This window comes from Pseudorasbora parva, chromosome 1, assembly GCF_024679245.1.
Source record: "Pseudorasbora parva isolate DD20220531a chromosome 1, ASM2467924v1, whole genome shotgun sequence".
In the NCBI taxonomy this organism is placed as follows: domain Eukaryota; kingdom Metazoa; phylum Chordata; class Actinopteri; order Cypriniformes; family Gobionidae; genus Pseudorasbora; species Pseudorasbora parva.
Window position 1 is genome coordinate 33,468,773 of NC_090172.1, and position 26,688 is coordinate 33,495,460.

At 39.0% G+C, this 26,688-nt stretch overlaps 1 protein-coding gene across 1 annotated transcript in view; it reads left to right on the top strand.

Annotated features, from left to right (window-relative positions):
• itfg1 (integrin alpha FG-GAP repeat containing 1) overlaps positions 1-26,688 on the top strand; it is a 159,344-nt gene that overhangs the window by 88,276 nt on the left and 44,380 nt on the right. The window contains exons 10-12 of the mRNA XM_067438070.1: positions 1,301-1,482; positions 17,204-17,357; positions 18,809-18,914. Coding sequence (XP_067294171.1) covers positions 1,301-1,482; positions 17,204-17,357; positions 18,809-18,914 — 442 coding nt within the window. The remainder of the gene's footprint in view (positions 1-1,300; positions 1,483-17,203; positions 17,358-18,808; positions 18,915-26,688) is intronic.

Here is a 26,688-nt window from a genome sequence, read left to right on the forward strand (position 1 = left end):
TTATGTTTTTGCAAGGATGTTCGCATGACCTGTTAAACGTGGCACACATCAGACACTGGTTTAAATAAGTGACACTCTTAAACTGACCCGCTTACGTAAAAGATCATGCTCTGACAAATTCATTATAACATAGTACATTTTATAAGGTCATTTCATGTGGTCATATTTTGCTGTTTTATAAAATTAGAAGAACTTTGGACTTCCAGTCTTATGTATTACACTCTAAAGAATGCTTGGTTAAAAACAACCCAAGTTGGGTTAAAAATGGACTAACCCAGAAATTGGTTTGTTTGAATGGGTCTATTTACTGGGTTCAAACAACCCAATTTCTTGGTTTGTCCATTTTCAATCCAACTTAGGTTGTTTTTAACCCAGCATTTTTTTAGTGTAGCATTAACTTTCATTATCTTTTTTGAATTTTGTTCAAAAGTAAGTTTTGCATCTAATGTGCAGTAATGCGTATTTTAAAACCAATTTAATTTTGTACTTTCTGTGAAATACTTCATATAGTAGTCATGTCAAGGTCCACATTTCAATAGCTATTTTTCCATGCAACTATTTTTATGCGTATTCTGAAAATGCAGATCAAAAACGTATGTGCTCGTTTAAGTCTGCATAACTGGAATAACTAGAGGATTTATCGTTTTTCACGGCATCTGAAAAGTTGTTTTGTTTGTTCTGAAATGCCTGAGCAAAGACTATCGTCAAAGTTGTTCAGTATATACATGACTGCGTTCTCTAACAGCAAGAATCTGCCTCCAAAAGCAAGATAACATCTTTACTGTGCATCGCCTGCACACTCTAAGACGCAAGTCTTTTATTAGATATAAAATTATTTATACAGTGGCTTCTACATTTTTTTAAGATATTTAACACCAGTTTTTTAGTAAGTGGCGATTTTGTTCTCTTCGACTCAGTGGATGGAAACACTGCTTTATTCACAAATGTTATGTTATGTGATATTCCAATATTGTGCATTAATTAAATTGGCACATTTGTATGTAAACATAGCCACTCTGGAGTGCATATAATTAACTTCATTTCTTTTCATATTCTGTTTAATATATATATATTTTTTTTAAAGATACCTTAATCTATATTTAAGTCAATTAAAGGTACATTCAGGTTTGCTATTATATGCTTTTCTCAGAAAGTTATGTTGACTTTTGACTGTGGCTTTGAGATTTTATTGACACTTGCGCAAATTTATGTATGTTTTAAATTATATTTTTCTTTGCTTGTACATTAGTAGTGATCTAACGCCTATCAGCTCATGTGACTGAATTGTCTTCCTTTGCAGCTCCAGTGGGTGCCGGTGTTGACGGACTTCAGGAGGAAGGATTCTGTGTGGGGCTTTGTGCCTCCTCAAGAGAGTTCCAATTTGGGAGAACTGCAAATTCCCATCACCCTGCATTTAGGAGACTATAACCTGGATGGCTTTCCTGATGCCCTCGTCATCCTCCGTAACACCAGCATCGGCAGGTGAGTCAGCATCAGTGCTGGGTAGAGTAGCCACAATCTGCCCTCAAGGACATGTAATGTTTTTATTTATATCAATAATTACTCAAGTAGGAGCAAATGTAATCAAACAAATGATTGTTTGAGTAAGAGAAAAAGAACTTCCAGTGAAATAATGTGTACTAGTTACATGGGATCTTATTAAAGTTTAGATACTGATGATAATGGTAGTGCTGGGAAGAAAATAAGTCCATGAATAGAGTCATGACATTTTTAAGTGGTTTTATAATGCAAACAGTCACCCTTGTTGTACTCGGGTAGAGGTGTGATTTATACACATTTTGGGTTTTAGATGGAAACAAATCGTATCTCAGTTGTAAATCACAAACATTTATCCAGCAGACACTAGATTTGCTGATACATCATACATACAAGATACATCATCTTGAGATGGATACACCAAATTCTGTGATTTTCTTTTTTGTATATTTACAATGATCTAGATCTCAAAAGATACTAAATAACTGTTTCCAAAGAGCGAAAACCACTCCACTCCCACGACTCTTGGCCCTGCCCTGCTTCACACAACAGAGGCTTTGCCAAACAGTTACTCAAGGAAATCTGTCTAGTACTTGTATAGCGTTATGATCCGCCTATGGACGGCCTAATGACTTCTATGTTGAAATATAAATCACTGAGTTGGTTTGGTTTATAGAAAGAAAATGATTTTTTTATCATTATTGAATGGTAAAGAAAGAAACTAGGTTTTCTGTGTTGAAAGTAAAAACTCTCATCACCATGAAACTTTTAAATTACATTCCTAAACCACAAAAAGATTTGCTTATTGCATTTTGCACTTCCTAAGAAACAAACCAAGGCTGAAACTCAACCTTTATTACTTTTCCATTATCCAAATGGGATCTTTTAGATACTGCTACAGTTCCCGCAGTGCGTTTTCCTTCCATTTTTTTCTCCTTGAAAGAATTTGAACTTTCAGTTGGTGGATTTCTTGGATGATACTGATAAGGCAAGAATTTGGATACTTTTCTGCCCTTTTTTTTTTTTTACACTTTATTTATAATATTGGTGAAGGTTTCTTGCACAAAAAGCAATTTAGTTTTACATAATCTTATTTTACTCTCTTTCTGTCCATGTTTCATTCTGATTTATTTATTTTGCTTATGGTTGTGCCATCACAGCCATGTCGATTTTTGAATTACCAATTTTTGCAGCTTTCTGTAAATGGTCTGGGTGGACTGGGGAGATAATTTGTATGGTGTTGCTGTATGTCTATCATGCATCAAACCTTCTCTTTTTTAAATCTTTTAGATAGCATGTCATCATACATCACACTATTCACTATTATGTTAACAATAAATAAATGGCAGGTTAAAGGCTTGCTTCAACAAATGAGAGAGCTGGTTCTTGTCGCCCATCTTCGATCTGGCCTGACCTGAGTGAGGACAGGCAGGCCTGAGAGAACAGCAGGAAGGGCATGGATGGATTAACAGCTCTCTGATTGAGATAAGATACAAGAGGCTCTGCCGCTGGCCTCCAGGTGACTATGAGAGATGCTCCAGATGCTTTTTTCGAAAAAACAAAGACAACTTCACGTCATCCTGAAGGGAAGGAGATCTGTGTCCAGGCTCAGGGAATCGGATGAGGTGGTTTAGCCACACAGAATCCTAGAAAACCCTTTTGTTTTTTTTTATGATCTGCTTATTTTTAGTCTTTAGTCTTCATGCTTAATACAGTAGGTCGACCTAATCTTTAAGTCAGCAGAGGCTTAACCTTCCCCTCGTGTCATAATACTTTAGCGCTTGCTATAGTCTCCTCTAATCACCCTACAGCCAGTCTCATCATCTCGCTTCAACAGTAATCAGGCAACATGCATCTAGAGACCTCGGAGATACACCAGAGTTTGTTCAAATCGGCCTATTGTCATTACCATGGCCTCTAATGGCTCAAATGCCAAGGAGAGTGATTTGATTCTCATAAGCCATGAGTTGGATGTTAAAACCTCCTCCACTCACAGCTGGCCACTTTATCTTGCATAAATCTGCGCGTGGATCGTTCTAAACACTCCCATGAACCTTCTCATTTAAGACCGAAGCATCTTTCCATGAATCTTGGGTCTTGTTGTTGTTTACTTCACCTTCTGCCATTATATCATTAAGGACATGATTGCCTTTTTTCATTTAGTTTTTTCTTTTTCTCTTTCCCGTCTCTTGGTGGAATGACTTTGGCCATGTACACACTGCAGCTAAATTTGGTTTAAATTAACCTTTTAGTGCTGTTCTGTACACACAACCTTCAGTAATTTACGGGAGTGACAACCGCATTCTACAACCAAATGAACTCCCGAAAATTTACAAAATACTTCATCGTGTCTGCATAAATGACCAACTAGTTGTTAATGACGTATTTTAATGTGTATCAGAGATGTTTTTCTCTTTTGTATGTGCTTAAATCACAGGGAAAGTGACACAAGCATTCATGTTGCCAGATCCTGCTAGAATAAATGCAAACAAGAACAAGCCCAAAATAAACTGAAATAAATCCAAATGTTTTGAGCTGAAAATAAGACCAAAATATCACTACGCGACCCGTACCTGCTCAATTTATTAACATCATAAACTTGGTCACTTTATGAGCCAAGCTTAAACAAAAAGCCTAAAAATGATTACCATAAATGGGCATACATGGCAACGCTTTGTGAAGCAGTCTCGCCAAGCATAAGCAAAACACGATTCTCGACCTCTATCGACAGTGCTTTAGTTAAAGTTGTTGAACATATGCGAGTCTTTTGCTGCTGTACTATTTCTTTGGTCAGAATAGCGGAGACTTAACACACAAGACGCCAAAACATCACCATGGTTACCACTGTGTCAATCATGCAGTTTCGTGGGTGAGTCGTGTTCTGTACACACTTGAAAAAATAATTTAAGGGACTCACTCTCGCATTTAAATGTGGCTGTCAATCCTGAAATTTCACAGTATGTACCTGGCTTTTTGCTATTCAAAACAAATAAAACATATTTCATATCGCCCTTTTCACAAATATTAGGTGTAATTGAATGTTCAGCAGGGACCAAATCAATAAAATACAGGTTTTCGCATGTTTTTTGGCTGTGCTGAATATAGGGACCTATTGGATCTCTGAAGGGGGCAGTATATGTTCATGAGGTCAGAAGCAGCATGATGATATCCACTGAACGCATGGGCGTTTTTCGTTTAGAAATAAGTGACTGATTTAGATGTGAATAATGTTGTGCCAGTTTCTTTTCTTGTTCTCCTGAAATGCTTTCAAATGGCTCCAGCCCATTTTGTCAGCAAAGGTTGTCATGGTTTCTGAGGTGATAGAGTGTGTTGGAGTTGGTGAGTGTTTTTTTTTTTCTTTCTTCGAGTGAGCGAGCGAGCGAGTGGGTGGGTGAGAGAGTTTACCCAACCAGCCAGAAACATTTTCAAAGTCAAAACCATTTAACATTGAAATGAGAGCTTCACACTTATTTTAAATGAACCATAAATAATCATCAGCAGATATGGTGACAGTGTAAAGATTTATACTTACCTAGATGTTTCTTAAGCGTGGATTAAATGTGTTTGCATTCAATTCGTATTATCTCATCTCTTTATCCTCTTCATCTTCAGACCACAACATCAGCCTCTCTCTGCTTCTCATTGGGCTCCTGTCATTTAGTCTCTCTCTTTCTCTCTGTCATATGCTCCCTAGGCAATATAAGATAAAGGAATGTAATTGGCAGATGAGGTGTAGGTGTAGATGATATTTTTAGCTTCTGTTGTGCCCTCTCCTTACAATCTGAATGTTTTGCAATTTATTCTGAAAATGCCCACCCTCAAACATTTTTGTAGCGGAGACCTCGAAGAGTTTGGTTTGTGTTGTCGAAAACATGCAAAAGCAAATCCACTATGCATGCACTTTTAAAGGATGTGGACGTGGACTCAAATCAAGGCAGTAAAACCAATCTCATTGCTAACTGTTTGTATCACTAAATGCATTTGCTATTGTAGGAGACGAGTAGTTTTAAGTACTGAGGCGCTCATATCATCATTCACATCTCCCTCCTAGTCTTGAAGAAGAGGATATAACATTATTTAGATTATTAGATACCTCCATCTAAAGCGCATGGTTCTTCGTGGACGTATCACTGCTGGAGTGGTAATATTTAAGGGAAAGTCAGGCCTCGGTCCGTCACTGACTATATGAGTCCAACCCACATGCTGACACTGATGTGAAGGAGCTCTGGAGGAGATTAAGTCACTTTATGTTCCTGTAAGTCTCTCTCAGTGACTGTCTTCTGTACCTCTGACACACACACACACATTTGATCCTTCACTGTGTGTGTATATATAGAGATCATTTTGTGTTAGTGTGTCACTTCCTGAGAAAGTGACTGTGGACAGGGAAAAGTGAAGTACAGTGTCTTTTTCAGATGAAACAATGTCAACATTTTGAGAGATTTGAAAAGTGCTTTATAGCTTTTGTACCAAGCTGATCTCTCTATCTCTCTTTCTCCACTTTTAAACTAGATAGACACCAGAGATGGTGTAAGTAGAAGGGGACATCGTTTTTAGAAATTATACCGCTCAGTATGTCATGATTCTCAGTATCTTTCTATACCACAGCAAAAATAGTTTGCTATTGATTACAGTACTTATATTATATTGAGTGTATAACTTATATTCTTTCTTTTGATTTGATTAATAATGGCATAATAAATAAAGGCAGGTCTGTTACATGCATTTACACTGCAAGACTGCACAGATCTATAAATATTTCGCCATGAAATTTTCTCTATGCCAAGACATGCGTTTTGACCACAGAGTGCATTTAACATCAAGCGAACGCTCTCCAAAGAGCGGTGGTGTGTCCTGAATTGAGTATTGAAGTACCAAAACTTTTACATCATAAATTGCTTAATTGAAATACATTATTGACACATAATCTTGACATAATCTGTCTCTCCCTATTCAGGTTTATAGGAGCTGTATGTGTATGTATGGACTACATAGAAAATAGCTGCCTTGGGGCATTGTTACGATATCTGCAGAGTGAATGGACGTGCCTTAAATGGGCTTTGCTACACACAGACCTGATTCTGTTGGCACATTCTCGCACAATTTACACACATTCATTATGGGTGTTCATTGCGTCAATGCACGACTACTGCGGTTTCAAAAGAACCAAGTGTGCATTCCCATTTCTTTCATTTTCTTCCACCTACTCTGCTGCTTCTGTGTCCTTCTCCAGCTTTGTTTTTGTTTTGTTTTTGCTTTGCTTTGCTTTGTCCAGCTTTGCCCTTGGTCTGATTGAGAGAGAGAGAGAGAGAGAGAGAGAGAGAGAGACTGAGAGAGAGACTGAGTGAGAGCAAGAGCGAGGATTGTTGAGCCAGCTAAGCAAGCACGCTTTTCAATCTTCTCTTTATCAGCAGATTACATGTCAAATAGCTGGCCCATCTCCTACACACTCACTTCCTTTCCCATTCCGCTCTCCTCTGCTCTGGTGTCCTGCCCAGGTGCTCGTTTGGCTTCAGATGAAATGAAGAGTGGCAGAAGAGCTTGGTCATCAGCCCTCTGACTCAAATGAAATCACTTTAAGAGGGCTGAGAAGAGGACTCGCTTTGTTCATCTTCACATGGCTCTCCTCGCATTGATGTTTTTTTTTTTGTTGTTCACTTCTGGTCGTGTAAATAATACACAATCACATCGCCTTATAGATCTCATTAGATCACACATTCTGCTGTAAGAACACATTGATCTGAATCCTTTAGCTCTTTCATGAATCCACAGCTTTTCACTTTGCTTCAGATCTCATCATTAGTGGCACTGTGATCACTTCCTTCTGATACAGCTGTGTTAAGAAGTTGTGTAATCGTTTTCCACTCAAGCATTCTGTGCTGATGCAGAGATTAACCATTGTGGATGCCTCAAAAGCGAGAGAATGACCTCTGACCTCAGAGCTGAGGGTGAGATTATGTAGACAGCAGTGAGACTGCTCCATCGGCTCTCATTTTCATGTGTTAGGCGAGCACGTTATTTAGCCTGGTAAAACATCTGGACACAATGTTGTTTTCTGGAGCGCATCCAGCATCTCAGGACCTTTCCCTTTCTAATGGTCACATTCAGCTTTAACTCAAGTGATTCCAATTTACTGTTTGATAAGTCTATATAGATAAACTACCATTTCAAGGTTTTAGATTGGTTAAAATAATAATAATAATAATATTGTAATATAATAAGAAATGTTCCTTGAGCAGCAAATCTGCTTATTATAATGATTTCTGAAGGAGCATGTGACACTGAAGACTGGAGTAATGATGCTGAAACGCATCAATATAGCTATCTATATCGAGAGAGAGAGAGAGAGAGAGAGAGAGAGAGAGAGAGAGAGAGAGAGAGAGAGAGAGAGAGAGAGAGAATTTTATTTTACACATTATATAATACAATAGGGTTTAAAAGTCTAAATCTAATTAGTTATTCTGAAACGGGGGGGTTAAGAAAAAGCTAATTAGAAACGTTTTTGCAAGAGGGCTGAGAATTTTGAACTCCAAAATGTTTGCCATACTTACTTACTGAACAAATTAAGCTTTAATAATCCATGTTAGCTTTAGGAAGCACTTAATATCAAAATGAGATGGCTACAAATTAGTCAGTCTAACCTGTGGCACATCGTCTCATCTGTTATCACGTTGTCTAAAAAATGCCTGTTGAATGCAGTCTTGTGCGCTTATGTTTACTAGATCACTTTTTTGTTGATCATTTTAAAAATAATGTTTTTATTCAAATTAAGAGAGGAATGAAATGTTTTGTTTTTCTATTCATTTCATTCATTATTTATTCATTGTGTTCATGTTGTATTAGTCTTTTTAAGCGGTACAGATCGCAACATAGAGCTGCACTCTGCTCCTGGCGCACAGTTAACCATCCTCCGGAAATTAAATGGCTGCTAGCTGTAATTAAATCAACTTTCCTCTGTCTGTGAGGGAGAAAGAGACACACACATTTAACAACAGCTCATGAGAATAAAGAATGATTATGGTGAAAAGATAAGGGCAGAGAAGAGGTTTTGTTTTTGCATTAAATCCAAAACTAATTTGGATTTCTAAACAGAAACAAATATGTTAGTACAGTGTTTGGGTGTATAAATGTACCCTATACTTGTCACTGACTGTGTTCCTGTGATGGTTTGTTTGTTGAGATAGAAGAAAGGAAAATAAACTACATTCTCATTGCCATGCTGAAGTCTCTGGCTGCAGTCGTACATGATTGAGTTTGCTGAAGGCTACTCCTGTTCCTCACCTCATCCCGTCGGATGCACCAAGCTCCTACACCAACAGCCAGCAGCCCCTCCTCAGCACTCAAGAGGGCCATTAACAGGGTGTTTCCCAGTTCCTTCTCTTTCTTGGTATTTAACTAGCTCTTTCTTTCTCTCCTGTCACTTTGCTTTGTAGATCAAAGTCGTTTTCCCGCCATGCAAATGACCCACTCGATAGGCCCTCTTTTAAGCCGTGGGCTAATGGTCCCACCTCCTCCCCATTCCAGCCCATTTACGCTGAAAATTAATTAACGTTCTGCATCAACAGCCTCAGGATGCCCACCAGAGCTTGTCAGGGAAGAGGAATGATAGGTTGATCTACGGCAGAGATATTTGGATGGGCTTAAGGGATTGCACGCTCGTCCCAAAAACTGACTCATTTCAGTCTTATTTTATGGATTTCTTTAAAAAAAAAGTAATTGGCCGTGTCCCACCAATGAGGCCCCTCCATTAAGTACTGCAGACCTAATGAATTTTAATGTAAAGGACGCCGTTGAAAATCAAATTTATTTTCATTTGTCAATTGAAATAGAATCAGCAGAGGAAAGCACAGCTAAACAGCCAGAGGGGCCGCACCGAAAATCCATTTGTCATGTACGTGAGGCTGCACCAACTCAAGCGCGGACGAGACAGTAGCCAGTCCTTTGCTCGCTCGCTCTCTCTCTCTCTCTCTCTCTCTCTCTCTCTCTCTCTCTCTCTCTCTCTCTCTCTCTCTCTCTCTCTCTCTCTCTCTCTCTCTCTCTCTCTCTCTCTCTCTCTCTCTCTCTCTCTCTCTCACTCTCTCCCCACCTCTTGACGCTCTTCCCTGCCCATCACCTGGGCTGCCAAGAACACTTATCTGGTGATTAGAGTGGACTTGATCCAGATGTTACAATTATGAAGTGCTGGATCGCATTTTTTCCAACATCGTTCTGACATCGTTATCAAGGATCTTTTCACGGCGGTTAAGCTATAGAGGAGCTTCATAATAAGATGTGGTGGAGTCCAGCTCTTTCATGCACACATGTGGAGTGTAGAGGTGTGTGAGCTGATCTGTAGTCAGGCAGCAGGTGGATGCCCATCTTTTGGGCCGGCAGGTGTGTTCTGGTTTTGCAAAGCTCCTGAGAGACTTTATTAACGCTCTCGCTCGCTCTTTTTCTCTTTGTGTGTTTCTGAACTGCTCTAATCACCTCTCTGCTTCGGTGTGCCTCTCTCCAATTCCTCACCTCGATCTCTCTTCTGCACTACAGAGCTCCGACTTGCACAGGCACCAAAGCGAATGTTTCGCTTCTTTAAGTGGTCAGATTTAGAACAGCTGAATATACCTCGGATGTTACCATGCTTGACTTTTTTTCAGGGCTTCTTTTAGTCCTTTCAAGGCATGTTAGTTCACCAGGCGGCAGTCATGCAGGAACAGCTTCTATCAAAAACTGTTCAAAAACAGTATGTTTCAGTAATAAATATCCTTTAAATAAAATTAAATTCATATAGGATTGGAGCTACATGAAGAAGATCTTTTACATGAAGGAGAATTTTCAAATTGTTATCTAAGCTATCCCTTCAATTTACCTTCTGAAATTGATCAGAATCTAATTAGAAAATTTGAATGGCCCTTTAATTGAAAAGTGTGTGAGATAGTCAAGTCAACTTTATTTATATAGCGCTTTTAGAATGACGATTGTTTCAAAGCAGCTTCACAGTTTTAAATAGGAAAATATTGTAGCAAAATTTGATTCGATAGGATATGACTATATAATGTTTAATCAGCACTTAATAATGTTATCATGGAGGAAGGCATCTTATTTGAACATGCTGGCTGAATTCCAACCCACCTATATAAGGTGAGAAATGAACAGAAGAACAGTCCCCAGCCCCAGCCATTATTCCCTGAAAAACACATGTCATAAGCCACAGGTAGCCTCTGCACAGCTCAGCGAGCAGTATTACCTCTCAAAACCACCTGCTGGGGTGAAGTATACCTGTACAATGCTTAGAGGGGGCCAGAAAAAGAGAAAAGGTTAGAGTGATCAGCCATGGGTCTCCAGGAGTGTTGAAAGCTGTGCGAGACTAGAGGAATGAGATCACCAAGATCCATTATGCTGAGCTAATGCATGTATAATTGAACGCCATCAGTCGCACATTTATTTATGATGGCAGCATTACCTCTTAATAGAAGTGCTTGAGTTTTATGAGGGATGAGCCAAAGACTCCCATCAGGTGCACGGGGGAAGACCTGGACACACGCACGCACACTGGGACGTGATTGGGTTTGCTATTATGCTCCGCAGTTTGAGGTAACTGTTTTTTTTTTTTTTACTGCGGTAAGGGTTCACTGTTCATACAGAGTGCAGCTCACACCTGCAATACATAAAACGTGATTTTTTTTTTCTCACATAGGCAGTGGTCTCGTTATTTACCATATATATCTCTCAGTTGAATTATTTGTACATTGAATTATTTGCCCTGGCTGAGCTCGGGCTCAAATCAAATCTATAGCTACTGCAGCTGCACAGGGCTCTGTTGCTAGGCAATGGCCGTCCATCTCATGAGCATGTGTTTTGAAATACTTGTCTCGTTGTCAGTCAGGATTAGCGGCAGTTCCACTAAGAGTAAAAAAGACGTCTTCATTTTGCGAAGATAGAAGATAAATGTCAATAAGTGTCAATATATCTCACTCCTGACAGCATCAGATCCATCGTGGTGGAATGTATTCCCATTTCCTTTTAAGACTTTTAATGGCATCTGGAAAGGCATCCACGATTAAAGTTTAAAGGCCTGTCAAACATTTAAGCGAAGATTTCCTTCACGTTAAGATAGGAGGGATTCATTTGAAAGGTCTCTAAATATCTACATCAGCCGATTGGGGAAGACATGCTTTCTGGTTATGTTGCTCTCCACATTAAATGACACTCTCATCTAAACTGATCCACTTCCCGTACTGTGGTAATGATGTTTCTGTTCATTCATGCAGTCTACATGAAGTACTCTGAGTCCATGGAGAGGTTGCAGCTAGCATGGGCTCATGTTGGAGCTGATTGAGCTGATTAGTTGTGCTGTTGTTCAGTTTGCTTTCTGGATCACTCTTTCACTCAAACTTCTGAGTGCCATCCATCCATCCTTCTGTCTATCTGTCAGTCTATGGTTCTGTCTAGCAATCAATCGTTTAGTCTATGGTTCTGTTAATAGCAATAGCAAAGGCATTGCAACGTTTTTCAAAGCTTTTATAGTTGTCAATTCATTTTAATTATATTTCCTTTGTATACCTTTCAGTGATAAGCGGGTTGTTCCAAAATGAGTGGGTGCCTTACCCACGGTTACAAATCAACCAAAAATATTTTTAATGATATTCGGGTTGCGGTAGGTTGGGTCGTTTAAAATAAAAATGACAAGTAAACCTTTGTAATTTATATAGTACTAGACACAATTTATTATAGAATGCATTGGCAAGGAGGATCCTCTGCGTTCCAGCATCAAGTGCAGCAAGTGAGCGCACATTCAGCTCCGCAGGTCGTATCATAGAGGCGAGAAGAAACCACCCCAACCCAGGGATGGTTGATTCAATGTTATTTCTAAACATCGCGAGGAAAGCTAAAATTAAGTAGGCTAATCTTCTGTTTTAGGCCACCAATGGCACCTTATAGCCCTTTTAACCCCTTTCCTGATGCGGGACAAAATGCCCGATTGACGATTGCCCAACACACTGAACTGATTTAACAATTTAAAGGGTTACTTCAGCGAATAGCATATGGCTTTGTATCAGTAGAAACCCTGAAGTATATTCAAATGATTGTGCTTTCCCCCCCCCCCCCCCCCCCCCCCCATATCCACCTGAGACAAGAGATTTATGCATTTTATTTCTGGAAAAAAAAACTCCTGTCACGCAAATTGATGATATTTGCGCCATCTTTGGAATTTTTGGCCAGAGGCTAAAGACTACAGCTAGCAGAGGGAGCCATTTCCACGTTTTCAACCCACGCATGGGGGATGGGAGATCACACACTCACAGCACAGGTCGCCGCTGCAGGCATTAATTTAAACTGTTCGGGTGCTAAGCAATGTAAGTATTTTAACTTCTCAAATTAATTTCTATGAAAGTTAAGCTTCCAAAGGCATGAACTGAAAACGCGCCAGACTGAACACGCGTTCTGAATGTATGCCGTGAGTGTGGTCGCGATTACCTCAGCCCTCATCACAAGAGGTCATCAGCTCATTTATGACGTTAAATGTAATCTGACTCCTGCAGGGTTAGTGCTGTGAGACTCACACAGCGACTCGATCATATTATATTGAACAGACACGTTCAGTATTTAATTGTAGTGTCTTCTCCAACTCAGTCACAGTAATCCAGTAGCAATGGCTTTGGGAATGGCCTCACAGGGCAGCGAAGCATTCTGGGAATTGTATTCTTTCATCCCCATGAGACAAAAATACATTTTCTGTCTTTTCTCAGTTTAGAAGGCACCAAATTCAAAAATAATTTCACATTTCTACTACATAAATGACCAAGTTTAAATACAGATTAATCTTTCCAGCGCTGAAGTACCCCTTTAAATAGTACCATTTAAATAGGCTACTTTTAAACACATATAACTCTAATGTCAGTTTTATGTATTTTCTGAGAGGGGTGGGATTTTTGTTGGGAAAATCGGGGGAGAGAGATGCACTAGAATGGATAAACACATGCAGCATCTTCATTGTTAAGAAAGTGAAACTGAATAAATGAATAAATTGACGCTACGAAGAGCATTTACTACTTTTAAAAAATGTGGGTCAGGAAGCGGTCGGGTACAATATTTTCTTTTCTTTTTTTTGTCGTCCAAGTTGCGGACAGTTTAGTTGAAAACGTCGGTCGGGTGCGGGCATCACTGATACCTTTTAGTTGTAATTCTGTGTCCTATTTTCTACCTGGTTGAAGTTTCAAATTACTTTTTTTTAGCCTCCTATGTACAGTATTTTCTGCATGTCTATTACTTTTTTCTTCCTCATTCAGGAGCATACTATTTTCAGAGAGAGAGAGAGAGAGAGAGAGAGAGAGAGAGCAGAGGTAGCGAATGATTGAAATGCCATCCACCCTTCAGACTGCTTTGTTTTTGCCCTTGAGAGCAAATTGAAAAAGTAGTAGACCAACACACATGGCAACAGAGACAGTGAGAGAGAAGCCTTTGGAAGAGTGGGTGGACCGGTATTGAAGAGATGCCTGGGGGATGAGATCTCTCTGCTTCTGTCATCTTACCCCTCAGAGAATCTCCAGACCTGCTGCCTGCCGTCCCTCTCAACATGCCTGTCTTTCGCTCTCTCGCACCCTGTTTGTCCTCTGGATAACTGATGTCTTAAAAAATTCACGTTTTGATGCCGAGCCTGCACAGTGGTGAGGAAACGGTGCAGTCAAATTCCTCTTTTGCTTTAGAGAGAGAGAAAAAACCGAAGGAGGTTGACAGAGGCAAAGGGAGAGGTCAGCCTGTGGGCTTGCCTCTGGCCTGCTCTTCCCTGCTGGGTTTGCCATGGTGTCGGGTCCAAAGCTCCCAATTAAGCGAGGAACGCGTGTTTGCTCATGGGTGTGCGGTTGGCACAGCGAGCCACCGGTTACGACTGTGCTCCACTGAGGGAGCGAAAGGACAGGAAGTGGGGCCTGCATGCTCAGTGACCAGACACACACTCATAATGGCACATAGTGTTTATACTCACACGCACACACCTAAAATGTCACTCTGGTTCACACGCAAATCCGGGCACATACTCTACAACTATCTATGTGCTTTGAGGACACTTGCTTTCCAAATTCACTGGTGTATTTCAACTACTAGTCTTTAAATTGGCAGCCATGACAGTTGTACAGCCAAATACAAGGACACAAACTTTCCTTCTGTGTGCGGCAGCTGGTTGAGCCAGCGAAGGCTCAGTAAAGCATCTGTTCTCGACGCAAAAGTAAGCGGGGTGTCAGTTAATCCTGTGAGGGGACAGTCTATCTGCTTGGCTGGCTGACTTTGGCAAAGCCCCCCCAAAGCCAGCAAAGGTGCACAGAGTTCTTGGCTGTGAAATGCACAGATTAGTGGACCACGCTCCAAACTGACCAAGACAATCTACACAGGAAGTCTCACCACCTGCCAAACCATCCCAGACAACCAAACTTAGAAATAAGTTTGCCCAACTTAAATATGACTTCAATTGTTTGCAGTCGTAGAACATGTTGAGGCCCTTCGGTGGGTGTGTATTGAACAGAGTATTGGTTGTAGTGGGGTCCATTTAGACCTATCTATCATTCGGGTTAAGGTGGATAAAAATTACTGTATTTAACACAGATTTGTGTGTGCTTTTTATGTCTCAACGCCTAGTTTTCTTACTCAAGTGTGCATTTTTTTTGTCTGTGAGGCCTCGTTTTTTGTACTGTAATTGTACTCAAATACAGTAACTCTGTGCATGCATTTACAGTATAGAGAGTGGGCGAAAGAGAGAGATGCACTGGAAAAAAATGTTTTAACTTATTTACTTATATTAGTTTTGTCTTAATTTAATTTGATTGTGTTCATTCCACTTAAATATAAGTGAAATTGAAGTCAAACTTAATCAATTTGTGTTGTTACATGAACGATTTGTGTTGCATTAACTGAAACTGGGTGAGGCTTGTTAGTTCCCAGCATGCTTTGCATATGGCTAAATCAAGAGAGTGTAAATGTTATTTGTGAAAGTCTTATTTTATGTATTTTTGAGCAAGATGAGAAAGGGGGAGACTTGATTGTGTTTTATAGTGTTTAATATTCAATTATGTTGGAGTTATTATAATAATTTAAATTTCAGTGGGCTACCATTGTGGAGAAGAGTGGTGTATTTGCTTATGCTGTGGATTGATGCAGGTAATTTCAGAACTGTTTTGCAGATTTTGATGCTTAGCATTTAAGATGCTAATGTGTGTTTTTGCTAGATAAGTTTGTCAGCTAGCTAGTGCAGTTGTGTAAATATATGAAACTGAAGTGGATGAATTAATATATGATTTTGAATGCTTGAATCATGTCAGAATATACAATTTAATTGTGAAACTTAATTGAGTCACTTGTAACTTGAAGGTACATGAACAAATGATGTTTTTTTTAACTTAATGGATTCATGTGGGAACAATGTACACAATTCAATCTTTTTTTCTTCTTTTTTTTCCAGTGTGAACTACCATTCAAAGGTTTGGGGCCATTAGGGTTTATTTATAATGGTATCACCATTTATAATGTTACAAAAGATTTCTATTTCAAATAAATGCAGTTTTTGATTTACTATTCATCGTCCTGAAAAAGTAGCATGGTTTCCACAAAAAAATAATTTAAGAATATTATATAAGATCATAAGAAGTGTTTCTTGAGCACCAAATGAGCATATTAGAATCATTGTGACACTAAGGACTAGATAATGGTTTCAAAAAATTCAGCTTTGCCATCACAGGAATAAACTACATTTTTAAATATACATATATCAAAATAGAAAACAGTTCATTTAAAATGTAATAATATTTGACAATATTACTGTTGTTCTTGTGTGTGTATTAAAAACATACCGACCCCAAACTTTGTATTATAGATTTTATACATTATATATTATGAAAAAATAATATATAATTTCTATAAATAACTGAGTGACAATTGGATTGCTGTCTGTGGCAATCAGTATGTCGATAGAGCTCAACTTCTTTCAAAGCTGGAACGTTGTTTATGCAGCTCAGTCTTTTAATGTAGCTCAACTGGAGTAGGCCTATGTGATTTGTGATATGTTGGCAGTAGTTACCTTGCTTCAGATGTATGTTTTGTGCACTTCCCATCTGCTTCTCCATCTCCTGAAAACAAGGACAAACAGCAGAAGGAAGAAAGAGAAGAAAACCTTCATACGATTTCTATTTTTAGCCTCACGCATGCCCAGGTTGAAATTAGTTCTGAGAGGTGTCACTTGGTAAATATCGGACTACAGAGAAAAATGGCAGTGAAATAAAGGTATGAAAAAAAGACTCCTGAATAAAGCAGATGGGTTGTTGAGCAATGCAGAAAAGCATCTCATCTCACAATTCACTGCCGTCTCCCAGATCCACCTCCCTGAATTAGGGGGAGGAAAAGGTTCTGCTTAATTGCCTTTTTTATTTAGGGATCGAAAAGTTCACTGCACAGGTTTCAGGCTTTTTTCCAGTCTCACTTATTCATCAAGCCCTCTGCTTCTCCACTGTACTCCGCAGTGTGCGTGTGTGCATGTATGCGAATAATATTGTAATTGAAGTAGTGTTCAGTGCTCCGACATGCTCTTTAATTGGTCAGAGTTCAGTGATTTGTTATATGCTTGCAAACTTAATTAGCAAGGGTTAAATTCAACATGACAGTGTCTTTGCATACTTTTTAGCGTTGTGTTCCTCGGATCTACTCACGTTAACTGTAATTTCTCTCTTTCTTTCTCTACCCACAGCACGCAGCAGCAGGCATTCCTGCTTGAGAACGTGCCGTGTAATAACGCAAACTGTCGGGAGGTGGGCCGCATGTTCCTTGTGCACTGGGAACAGTCAGACCTCAGTGCCATCCCAAGGGCTGTTGTGGCCACTTTTTTTGACATCTATGAGGACGTAAGTGTTGGCCTTTTCCCCTTGCTTGTGGCGTTTTAATTAAAACCCTGCTGCCGCTTTAATCTCTCTCCCTTTCTCTGTCCCCGATCACTCTTTCTTCATCTCGTTGATGTCTCTGTGACCCGCATTATACCGAGCTTTAGTCATTATCTGATTTACTCTGACTGTAATGTTGCCCCAGTGGTGTGGCACAGGCTCTCCCCTCCTTTGACATTGAGAGTAGAGAACTACACACTCTACATTTCCAACAAACCCCAGTCTCTGATGTTTAACACCCTGTCATCCAATAGCGTAGCAGTCTCTGTAGTGAGTCGAATGTGACTAAGCGGCAGTGTCGTTATTGTAAGCTAAAACTATTAAAAATTGTTTTCATTAATTTAAATAAAACGAAATATGAATATAAGTAGAAAAATTTATAATAAATTTTTTAATGAAAATTAGATATGTGATGTAAAATAAGTATTAAAACAAACAAGAAAAACAAATAAATGAATGCTAATTAGAGTTACTAAAGAAAATGACAAAAATACTACAATATTTCTAAACTGTAAATAGACTGTGAAAAGCCTTGCTTCTATTTTTCATTCAATGCACTGTTTCTGTTGATCAGAATTAATAGTGAGCTTATGGTTTGGGGTCTTCACCTTTTTATTTTCTGCTCTTAGTAGTCCAAGCGCTTCCCTGAGGGCAGTTTATGTCTCCTCCCTTGATCTGTGTGTTTCACTGATGCTCAAGGCTTGTTATAGATTATTGATTGTAAGAATCCTTTGAGCAGAATCATTGAATTGGACTTCATTCTACACAAGACACACACATAAATGTGTCTGGCTTTTGGCTACCTCACCTAATTCCTAGTACCTATCTCACAGAAATGTCCAGGTCACATTTCACCCCAAATCAAAAGAATCAAAGATTATTTTGCATATTTTTTATTATTGTTTTATCGACTATTAGGATATTTTGCCTTTCTCATGTTTTTGCGTGTTTGTCTGTTTTTCTTTGTGTGGTTCTTTGCGGTCACCTAAAGAAGTTAAACATCTCCAGAGGAGCCTCTGCATCTTTTGTGTGCACGTGCATGTGATTCACCCCTTCCCTCCCTCAACCCTTCTCTTCATCTGCATTGCAACCTTCTACCCATCATAATCGTGATATAGTCAATTACCTCGAATTCCCTCATGCTTGCATAACTAATGGAGCTAAAGGCTCATTAAACAAACAGCACACGCATGTCTCATTCTGTTAGCATTCAAGCTAGTCATCATTAGCACAGTATTACGATGCTATCTGTATAGGAGCCCCTGTGCAACCATGTTCCTAAGAGTGAGAGCGATAGACTGCAGAGAGGGGCTGATAAGAAGTGTAATAGCTTCCTTCCATTAAGGATATGAGTGTTCATCAGACAGGAGAGATTCAATAGTCTCGATACATTGTTTCTGATTTCTCTTTTGCAGGGTATATTAGATATGATTGTGCTCAGCAAGGGGGAAAAGGAAGACCTCGTCATCCACGCTTTGAAGAACAACTATGAGGCCGACGCGTATTTCGTGAAAGTGATCGGTGAGTATGAGATGTGCCGTTTGCCCGGCCTGGCCACCGTAGCAGCGGTACAGCTTCCGGGTACTGACATTTGGAGAGCTGACATTTCCAGATCCAAATGTGTCTGCTAGAAAGCAGCCATGATGCCATTTAATCCTGCCTTCTGCGATTTAATTAAACAAAAAGAAGAGATCTCCTCTAGCTCAAGCACACAGATTAGCTTCCTCAGTGTAACAGCATGTGAGGATCATTCTATCAGTGTCAGATTAAAACAGGGATGAGACTGACCCAGAGTCTCTAAATTCCCCTCCTCTTGCTTATTAGCGCGCTCTGTTTCTCTCTTTCCTATAGATGTGCTTTTTAATGAGACTGCTGTAAGCTAAAATATCTGGCTCTGAAGAGTGGGGCACTCTGGGTAGTTTACTGCAGTGACAAAGTGCTCCCAAGATGCCTGTGCCCCTTTCAAATCCAATAGCCACTTGTGTGTGTGAGTGAGAAATGGAATTTGTTTATATACAGTATAAATGTTTAACGTTTTATACAAATAGACTCTCCTCCATAATAAAGCTGCTTTTATGAGTCTGTAGTTTTCCTTGTGAATAATAGCAGACTCACGACTTCCTGCTCCTGCACTCCTCTATCTTCAGCCTGTCTAATCTACTTTACTCCATTCCACAAATACATGCTTTGTGTCTTTTTGGCAGTCTGTTGCTGTAAAATGGAAGCTACACTATCATTCAAAAGTTTGGGGTTGAGAAGATTTTTGTTTTTATGTTTTTAAAAGAAGTCTCTTATGTGCACCAAGGGTGCATTTATTTGATCAACAATGCAGTGAAAACCGTAATTTTGGGGAACAATTTAAAATGTAATTTATTACTGTGATGGCGAAGCTGAATTTTCAGCATCATTACTTCAGTCGTCAGTGTTACATGGTCTTTCAGAAATTATTATATTATGCCACTCAAGAAACATGTCTTATTATTGTCAATATTGAAAACAGTTTAATATTTTTTTGTGGAAACAGCATTTATTTCAAATAAATAGTTTGTAACAATGTAATGTGAAAGTCTTTAATGTCACTTTTGATCAATTTAATATTTTGCACAAAGTAATAAAGGATTACTTTCTCACAAAAAGTTCTTACTGACCAAATATTGGTGTAAATATGAGTGAGATAATTGTTATGTTAATTTTATTAGTAACATTTCACATTCATTCAAGTTTTCTAATTAAAAAAAAAAATTCTCAGTAGCCCTTAAAGAATTAGAAAATTACTTCTCTACTATTCAAACAAGTACGGAAAAGCTATTAAGACTGTTCATCTGTACTGTCTTTAAAATCTTTGAACATTGCTGTGAATGTTTCTTTTTTTTAATTATTATTATTTTAAATGTTCTTTATGTGTTCCTTTTCTTTTATGCATGTATGTTGTTTGCTTCCCTGGCTCAAAAGTGTATGTTGTTTTGTTTTTCAAACATAATTTAAAAAAATAAATTGAGATACTGTCAGAAAAACAATATTTGCTCTAGTACCTCCTGAGTACTCAGTAGGTGACAATTTTGTTTTAACATCTCCAAACTTTTGGCAATTTGGATGGTAATTTGCAGTCTGATTGAGACTGTAAATTATGTCCCATCACTGCTATATATACAGTAGGGCAAAAAAGTATTTAATCAGCCACCAATTGTGCAAGTTCTCCCACCTAAAAAGATGAGAGAGCCCTGTAATTTTCATCATAGGTACACTTTAACCATGAGAGACAGAATGAGAAAAAAATCTAGAAAATCACATTGTCTGATTTTTTAAAAGAATTTATTTGCAAATTATGGTGGAAAATAAGTATTTGGTCACCTACAAAAAAAGCAAGATTTCCTGACCAAAGTGCTGTCAAAGGACAAAGAAACTAAATTGTAGAGCTGCACCAGTAGACCTCTAAGACATACAATACCACTGATAATCTCCCTCGATCTGGGGCTCCACGCAAGAGCTCTTTACATCCTCAGCACATCTGAGACAGTCCACAGATGCTTAAATACATTAGGCAACCATGTTCAAGCAGTAGAACTATTGCTGTATTTAACAGCACTATGTTTGAGTTTGAATTTCACATGAATCACAGATGCATTTTACTTCAGATGACTCTTCAAACTGAAAGGTGTGCTTGTAACTGCCATTCTGCATCCCAAAATCTAGAAGTTCTCTTTTGTATCAATATTGGGGTGTTGCTAGAGCCTTTTTATTGAGGTATGAAACCCAGTGAAATACAACTGTGTCCCAGTAAAATATTACAAGAAAATATGCCTTATATTTGATTCACTATAACTATAACAGGCTTGTAATTGTCTATGATTGAAAATGTCTAAAATTGTTCACGATTCAGTTTGATTAAATCAGACGGTTTACTCACGCATTTAATTATTTGCAGCAGCGTAACTGGATAAGTCAGGAAACAAAAAGAGGGCTGTAGGTGGATATTTATCTACACTCTATTGTAATACTTTCAAATATCTGTCAGTTTGTCACTGATGAAGCAGTTCTTGCATGTGCAGTTTGTGAACGCTTCTGTACTGCAGGTGCATATCCATCACTGTATCAAAAAGAGTATCGAAATATAGGGACAATTTTTGGGGTACCTAGTTACTGACAAAAGACTAGAAAGTTCCTGAGACCCACATCACCTAGCACCGTCCATTTAGGCAAGGCAGGTGGCGTACACCTCTGTGTTATATCAACTTGCCTCGTTGTTGTCCTCTAGAGGGATTGTGGGTATGTAAGCTGTGTCCTAATGCAATTAACTTTCCCTCTCTCAGTACCCCGAGGTTTACACAATGCCGGGAAAACCCTCAGTTATTTCGTCCTCAGAGGAGTAAATAAAAATGTAGCTATGTTCAATACTGCCAAGTCCTCAAGGCCATGCGTGTTTTCACATAAATCTGAAGCAGAACATGAAATTAATCCGAACCATGTGATATGTTGATTCCTTACACTCTTTTTTTACGCTCGCTCTACATTTACATCCCAGTATCTGAAGGCTTTTTATCTTTTGCCATGTGTAAAACACCCACTTGCCCCTTTATTTTCCTCACTGTCATAAATGCTCATACACATATATTTATAACTCTACTCTGAGCTGCAACTCAATAAACACAAAAAGAAGATCAAAATGAGCAGTGAATGGGTAGCAGGAGAGTACCAGAGGAGGGGAGAGTCCAGGTGCCATAATTTTCTGTGATTGCATGCTCTAAATGCACACAGACGGTGGTTGGAGTGTGTGTTTGTGGTGTGTGTGAATGAGTAAGTGTGTGTTGGCTATAGGCAGAGAGGGAGAACTATGGCAGCTGATTGCATTCCTGTTCATTTATTAGAATGCAGATGAGCTGGGATGAGGAACATCTGCACGCTTTGTTCAGTCCAGTGCACGCTCCTTCCTCGCCTCTGCAATCTGTCATTCTGTAAACCAAGCCCCCGTCCCACACATTATGTACATGGGAACTCATAGAGAGAGGCATTTTTCTGTCACTCAGTCAGATTGAATTTTATGAATGATTTGCCATTTGTTCTGTCCAGTCCTGTCAGCTCTGTTTTTTTGACTATTGTTTTGTTTAATTAGCCCGATATAGTAGAGAGACACTGAATTATCGGAAAGGGAAAGGTGTAACACTTCAGACTCTGTATCTAGATCTTACTAGGCCTGTCGCAATAATCAATACATCGATATATCGCACAATATATGTACGTGACCTCAACAATGTTTTGTGATGCAATATATCACCCATTTTGTTTACATGATAATGAATGTCGCCAACATTTTGCGTGATTGTGTGGTCTTCTTGTATGGTTCTCGGGCAGTTCCTAGAGCAATACACAGAGCGGTTATCGACAGATGGGGAAAAAAGACACCATTTGAGGCGTTGTAGTGTTTTCCTGACAGCTACTGACAGTTTGGAAGAATAAGCCCAAATGGACTCGATTTCAAACCCACAAACCCCTGTACCGGTGCACATATAAACGCCAACGCAGAATGACGAGTGTTAAAGCCGTTTCACAAGGGAAAATGTTTGTTTACTATTTATTAAATGTATATTCTTTTTATTTTGTACTTGTTGTATTTTAATATGTTGTCAAACTGTATGGCTGCTACCCTGGCCAGGTCTCTCTTGTAAAATAGATTTTAATCTCAGTGAGTCTTCCTGGTAAAATAAAAGTAAGTAAATAAATAAAAATCTAATATATTTTTTACCCTTAATTTCCATGATCCAAATAATTAGTCTTAAAATGACAATAATATAGTTTATCGCAATTATTTCTGGGACGATATATCGCGAAACAAAAAGTAGTTATCGTGACAGGCCTAGATCTAACTGTATCTTTCTATTTAATGTTATACAGGTCTATGTGTGTATTCAGCCATCTCATACCATTAGTTAATTCCCTAACTCATAACTAATGGTAATGGTTCCCTAACTCAAATCAATCAACAACAAAAAATATAATCTGTTCGAGCAAACAGAGCCACATCATTTGCCCTTTTAGTGATATGGTGGTTTACTTCTAGATGTCTTTGCATATTATATCAGGATAGTTGTGCAGCTTTAAGTGTGCAGTGATAGGTTGGATTTTTTGTTTGTTTTTTCTCTTCATTGAGGTGGAATGATTAGGTGATGAGGGACTGTGACGTTTGTTACTGTAATCACTGCGCGACGTCAGCCGAGACTGAGAGCCAATCACAAAGCTGCCTTCACTGCTGCTGGGTTAGGGTAAGGTAATGGGCATAATCTCATGACTCCGGGCTGTGATCTCACAACTTTGAAACCACCTGATCACCACTTTCATGGACTAGATTAAGAGTGACAGGTTTGGTTCCAGCTTTATGAAGTAGTGCACCAGCACCTCTGATGGTGTAATGATGTGTGAGCGTCTGTGTGGGCCAGCTGTTATGAATGACATGAGACACAGTCACTTAGAGTGTCGGTGGCATCTGGTTTACCAGTGCAGAACAGAACAGCAGGCCTCATGTCCAATTTCACAGCCATCACATCACAGCTATTCCATTGTTACCGCAAACTCCCGGCAGATTCACTCCGCAGAATCTCCCGAATGTCCTGGGAACAACAAACTGCAAGACAATTTGGAGCCGTTCCTTTTGTCACTACAAGCAAAAATCCAGTTGAAGCTGTTCAAACAGAATCAATTTAGACGTCCTGGGATTGGACTTTCAGTCTTGGAAATTGTTTGTGTAACCTTATAAATTTATCAAGATGTCATCATCACAAGTTTTTTATTGAACTGTTTTTTTTTAGTGTCCACTTTGCCGCTTTGTATTTCCCCTCAGTTTATCATAAAGGCCTGTTGCTGTGTGATTATTTTTATTTCTTTGTATTGGCAAGGTTTCCAGGATCTCTAAACAGAGCCTGCAGGAGGAATAGAGACAAATGTTGAGTCTTATCTTTATATGAAGGCTCAGACTAAGCCCTGGCATTAAACAAGTGCGTTATACATGCAATGAGCTCACAAATGCCATTTCCCTGGGATTAAGCACGTCATAAATGTTTAGGTGTATTCAGTGCTAAACCTTCTGTCTTTTAATGGATTTATGCTGTACTCTTAGGTGGGTACTGCACAGCCTCACATGCTCACAGACGTACACGGTGAGAGAACGCGTCATAACCGTGCATATCATGCTTCAGCTTACTGCACAAGGCCTGCTGGTAACTTGTCATTGATAGAGACATTTCCACTATGTGTGCATGTTTCCTTATCTGTTAGCATGCATGTGCAGGCATGTCAGTTTGTATGTTCAAACTAGAGTTTAATATTAGTCATGCATTCACAAACACTAGATTTAAAACGTATCTGACAGCTTCAGGCCACCAGGATGTCTGCTACAAGAAAGTCAATGATACCTGAAGAAATCTATCTGATAGCATTCACGTTCTTCTCGATGGCAGCCGCTTAGTTTCTGCAGGGCCACCTGAAGGTACACTATGTTCAAAAGTTTGGGGTCAGTAAGATTTTTATTTGGATGTTATTTGCTGTGATTGGCACATTTTTGCAGCATAGCCATGCCCTCTTCCACAGCAGGGTCGTGTACAGACATTCTGAGGGGCAGTGGCACAAACTAAAAAATAGGGCAGACCGATGATGGAGATGAGAGATGGCTTGGGCGAATCTGTGGCGGGGGTTGGTTTGTTGTGAAGAGAGGCTGAGAGGGGAACGTCAGACTGGCAGTAGCTCTAGCCACCGGACCACCCCCATGTGCACGTGTTTTGATACTCAAGATGCTTAGGAGGACAAACTTGGTTCTGCCATAGATTTCAGCCCCAAAAAATATGTGTAGCTCTTGTGATTCAAGATCACACCTTATGGATTTGCATATGAACGTTAGGGTTCCATACATAGGAAAATCGCGGTGTCACGAAGGGGGCCTTTCAGATGACGGCCTTGGTCACTTCATGTTTTTCTTCTGAACGGATAGCAATCAGATCCTGAAAAGATCAGGTGTTTTAAGAGTAAAATTTGAATTCACTCAGATCACTTCAGGAGGGCAAGTGTAAATGTATCTGGTTGTTTAAAGGGTTAGTTCACCCAAAAATGAAATTGATGTCATTAATGACTCACCTTAATGTCGTTCCACACCCGCAAGACCTCCGTTCATCATCGGAACACAGTTTAAGATATTTTAGATTTTAGTCCCAGAGCATAATGCAGTCAATGCCCACTTCACTGTCCATGTCCAGAAAGCTAATAAAAACATCATTAAAGTAGTCCATATGTGACATCAGTTGGTTGATTAGAGTCTCTTGAAGCATCGAAATTACATTTTGGTCCAAAAATGTCAAAAACTATGATTTTATTCAGCATTGTCTTCTCCTCCATGTGCCTCCAAAAAGAATCAAACGGTTATTGAATCAGTGAATCGATCAATGATTCGGGTCGCCAATGTCACGTGATTTCAGCAGTTTGGCGCGAACCAAACTGATATTTTTTGATAACTGATAACTTTGATATTTTTGGACCAAACTAGATGTCCGATCTACATATATATATATATATATATCCATATATATCCATATATATAGTCCAATCTACATATATATAGTCCAATCTATATATTTATATATATATATATATGAAGAGATACTCAGCAACTCATCTGCGGTGGGTCATATCCTTTCAGTTGTTCCAGGGTGAAAACATTGTTCTTTTTATATACAGTTGAAAGGTAAATAACATACAGTATTTTGTCTTCTAATGTTTTTTTTTTTAAATGTTTTTTTCAAAGTAGTGTTTCTGAAATAAACCTCCAGTTTTCCAGTACCCAAATTCCTTCATTACCTAAATGTTAAAGGATTAGTTCACCCAAAAAATAAAAATTCAGTCATTAATTACTTACCCTCATGTCATTCGACACCCGTAAGACCTTCGTCTTTCGAAACACAAGTGAAGATATTTTTATTGAAATCCGATGGCTCAGAAAGGCCTCCATTGACACCAATGTCATTTCCTCTCTCAAGACCCATAAAAGGCACTATCATCTCACTACAGTGGTTCTACAATAATTTTATGAAGCCAGGAGAATAGTTTTTTTTTTTTCTTCAAAAATAAATAAATAACGACATATAGTGATGGACGATTTCAGAGCTTTATGAATCAGTGTATCGATTCATGATTCGGATCGTGTCAATCCACCAAACTGCTGAAATCACGTGACTTTTGCGATCTGAACCGCTGATTCATAACTGTTCAAAACTTCATGAAGCAGTGTTTTGAAATCGACCATCGCTACATATACAAT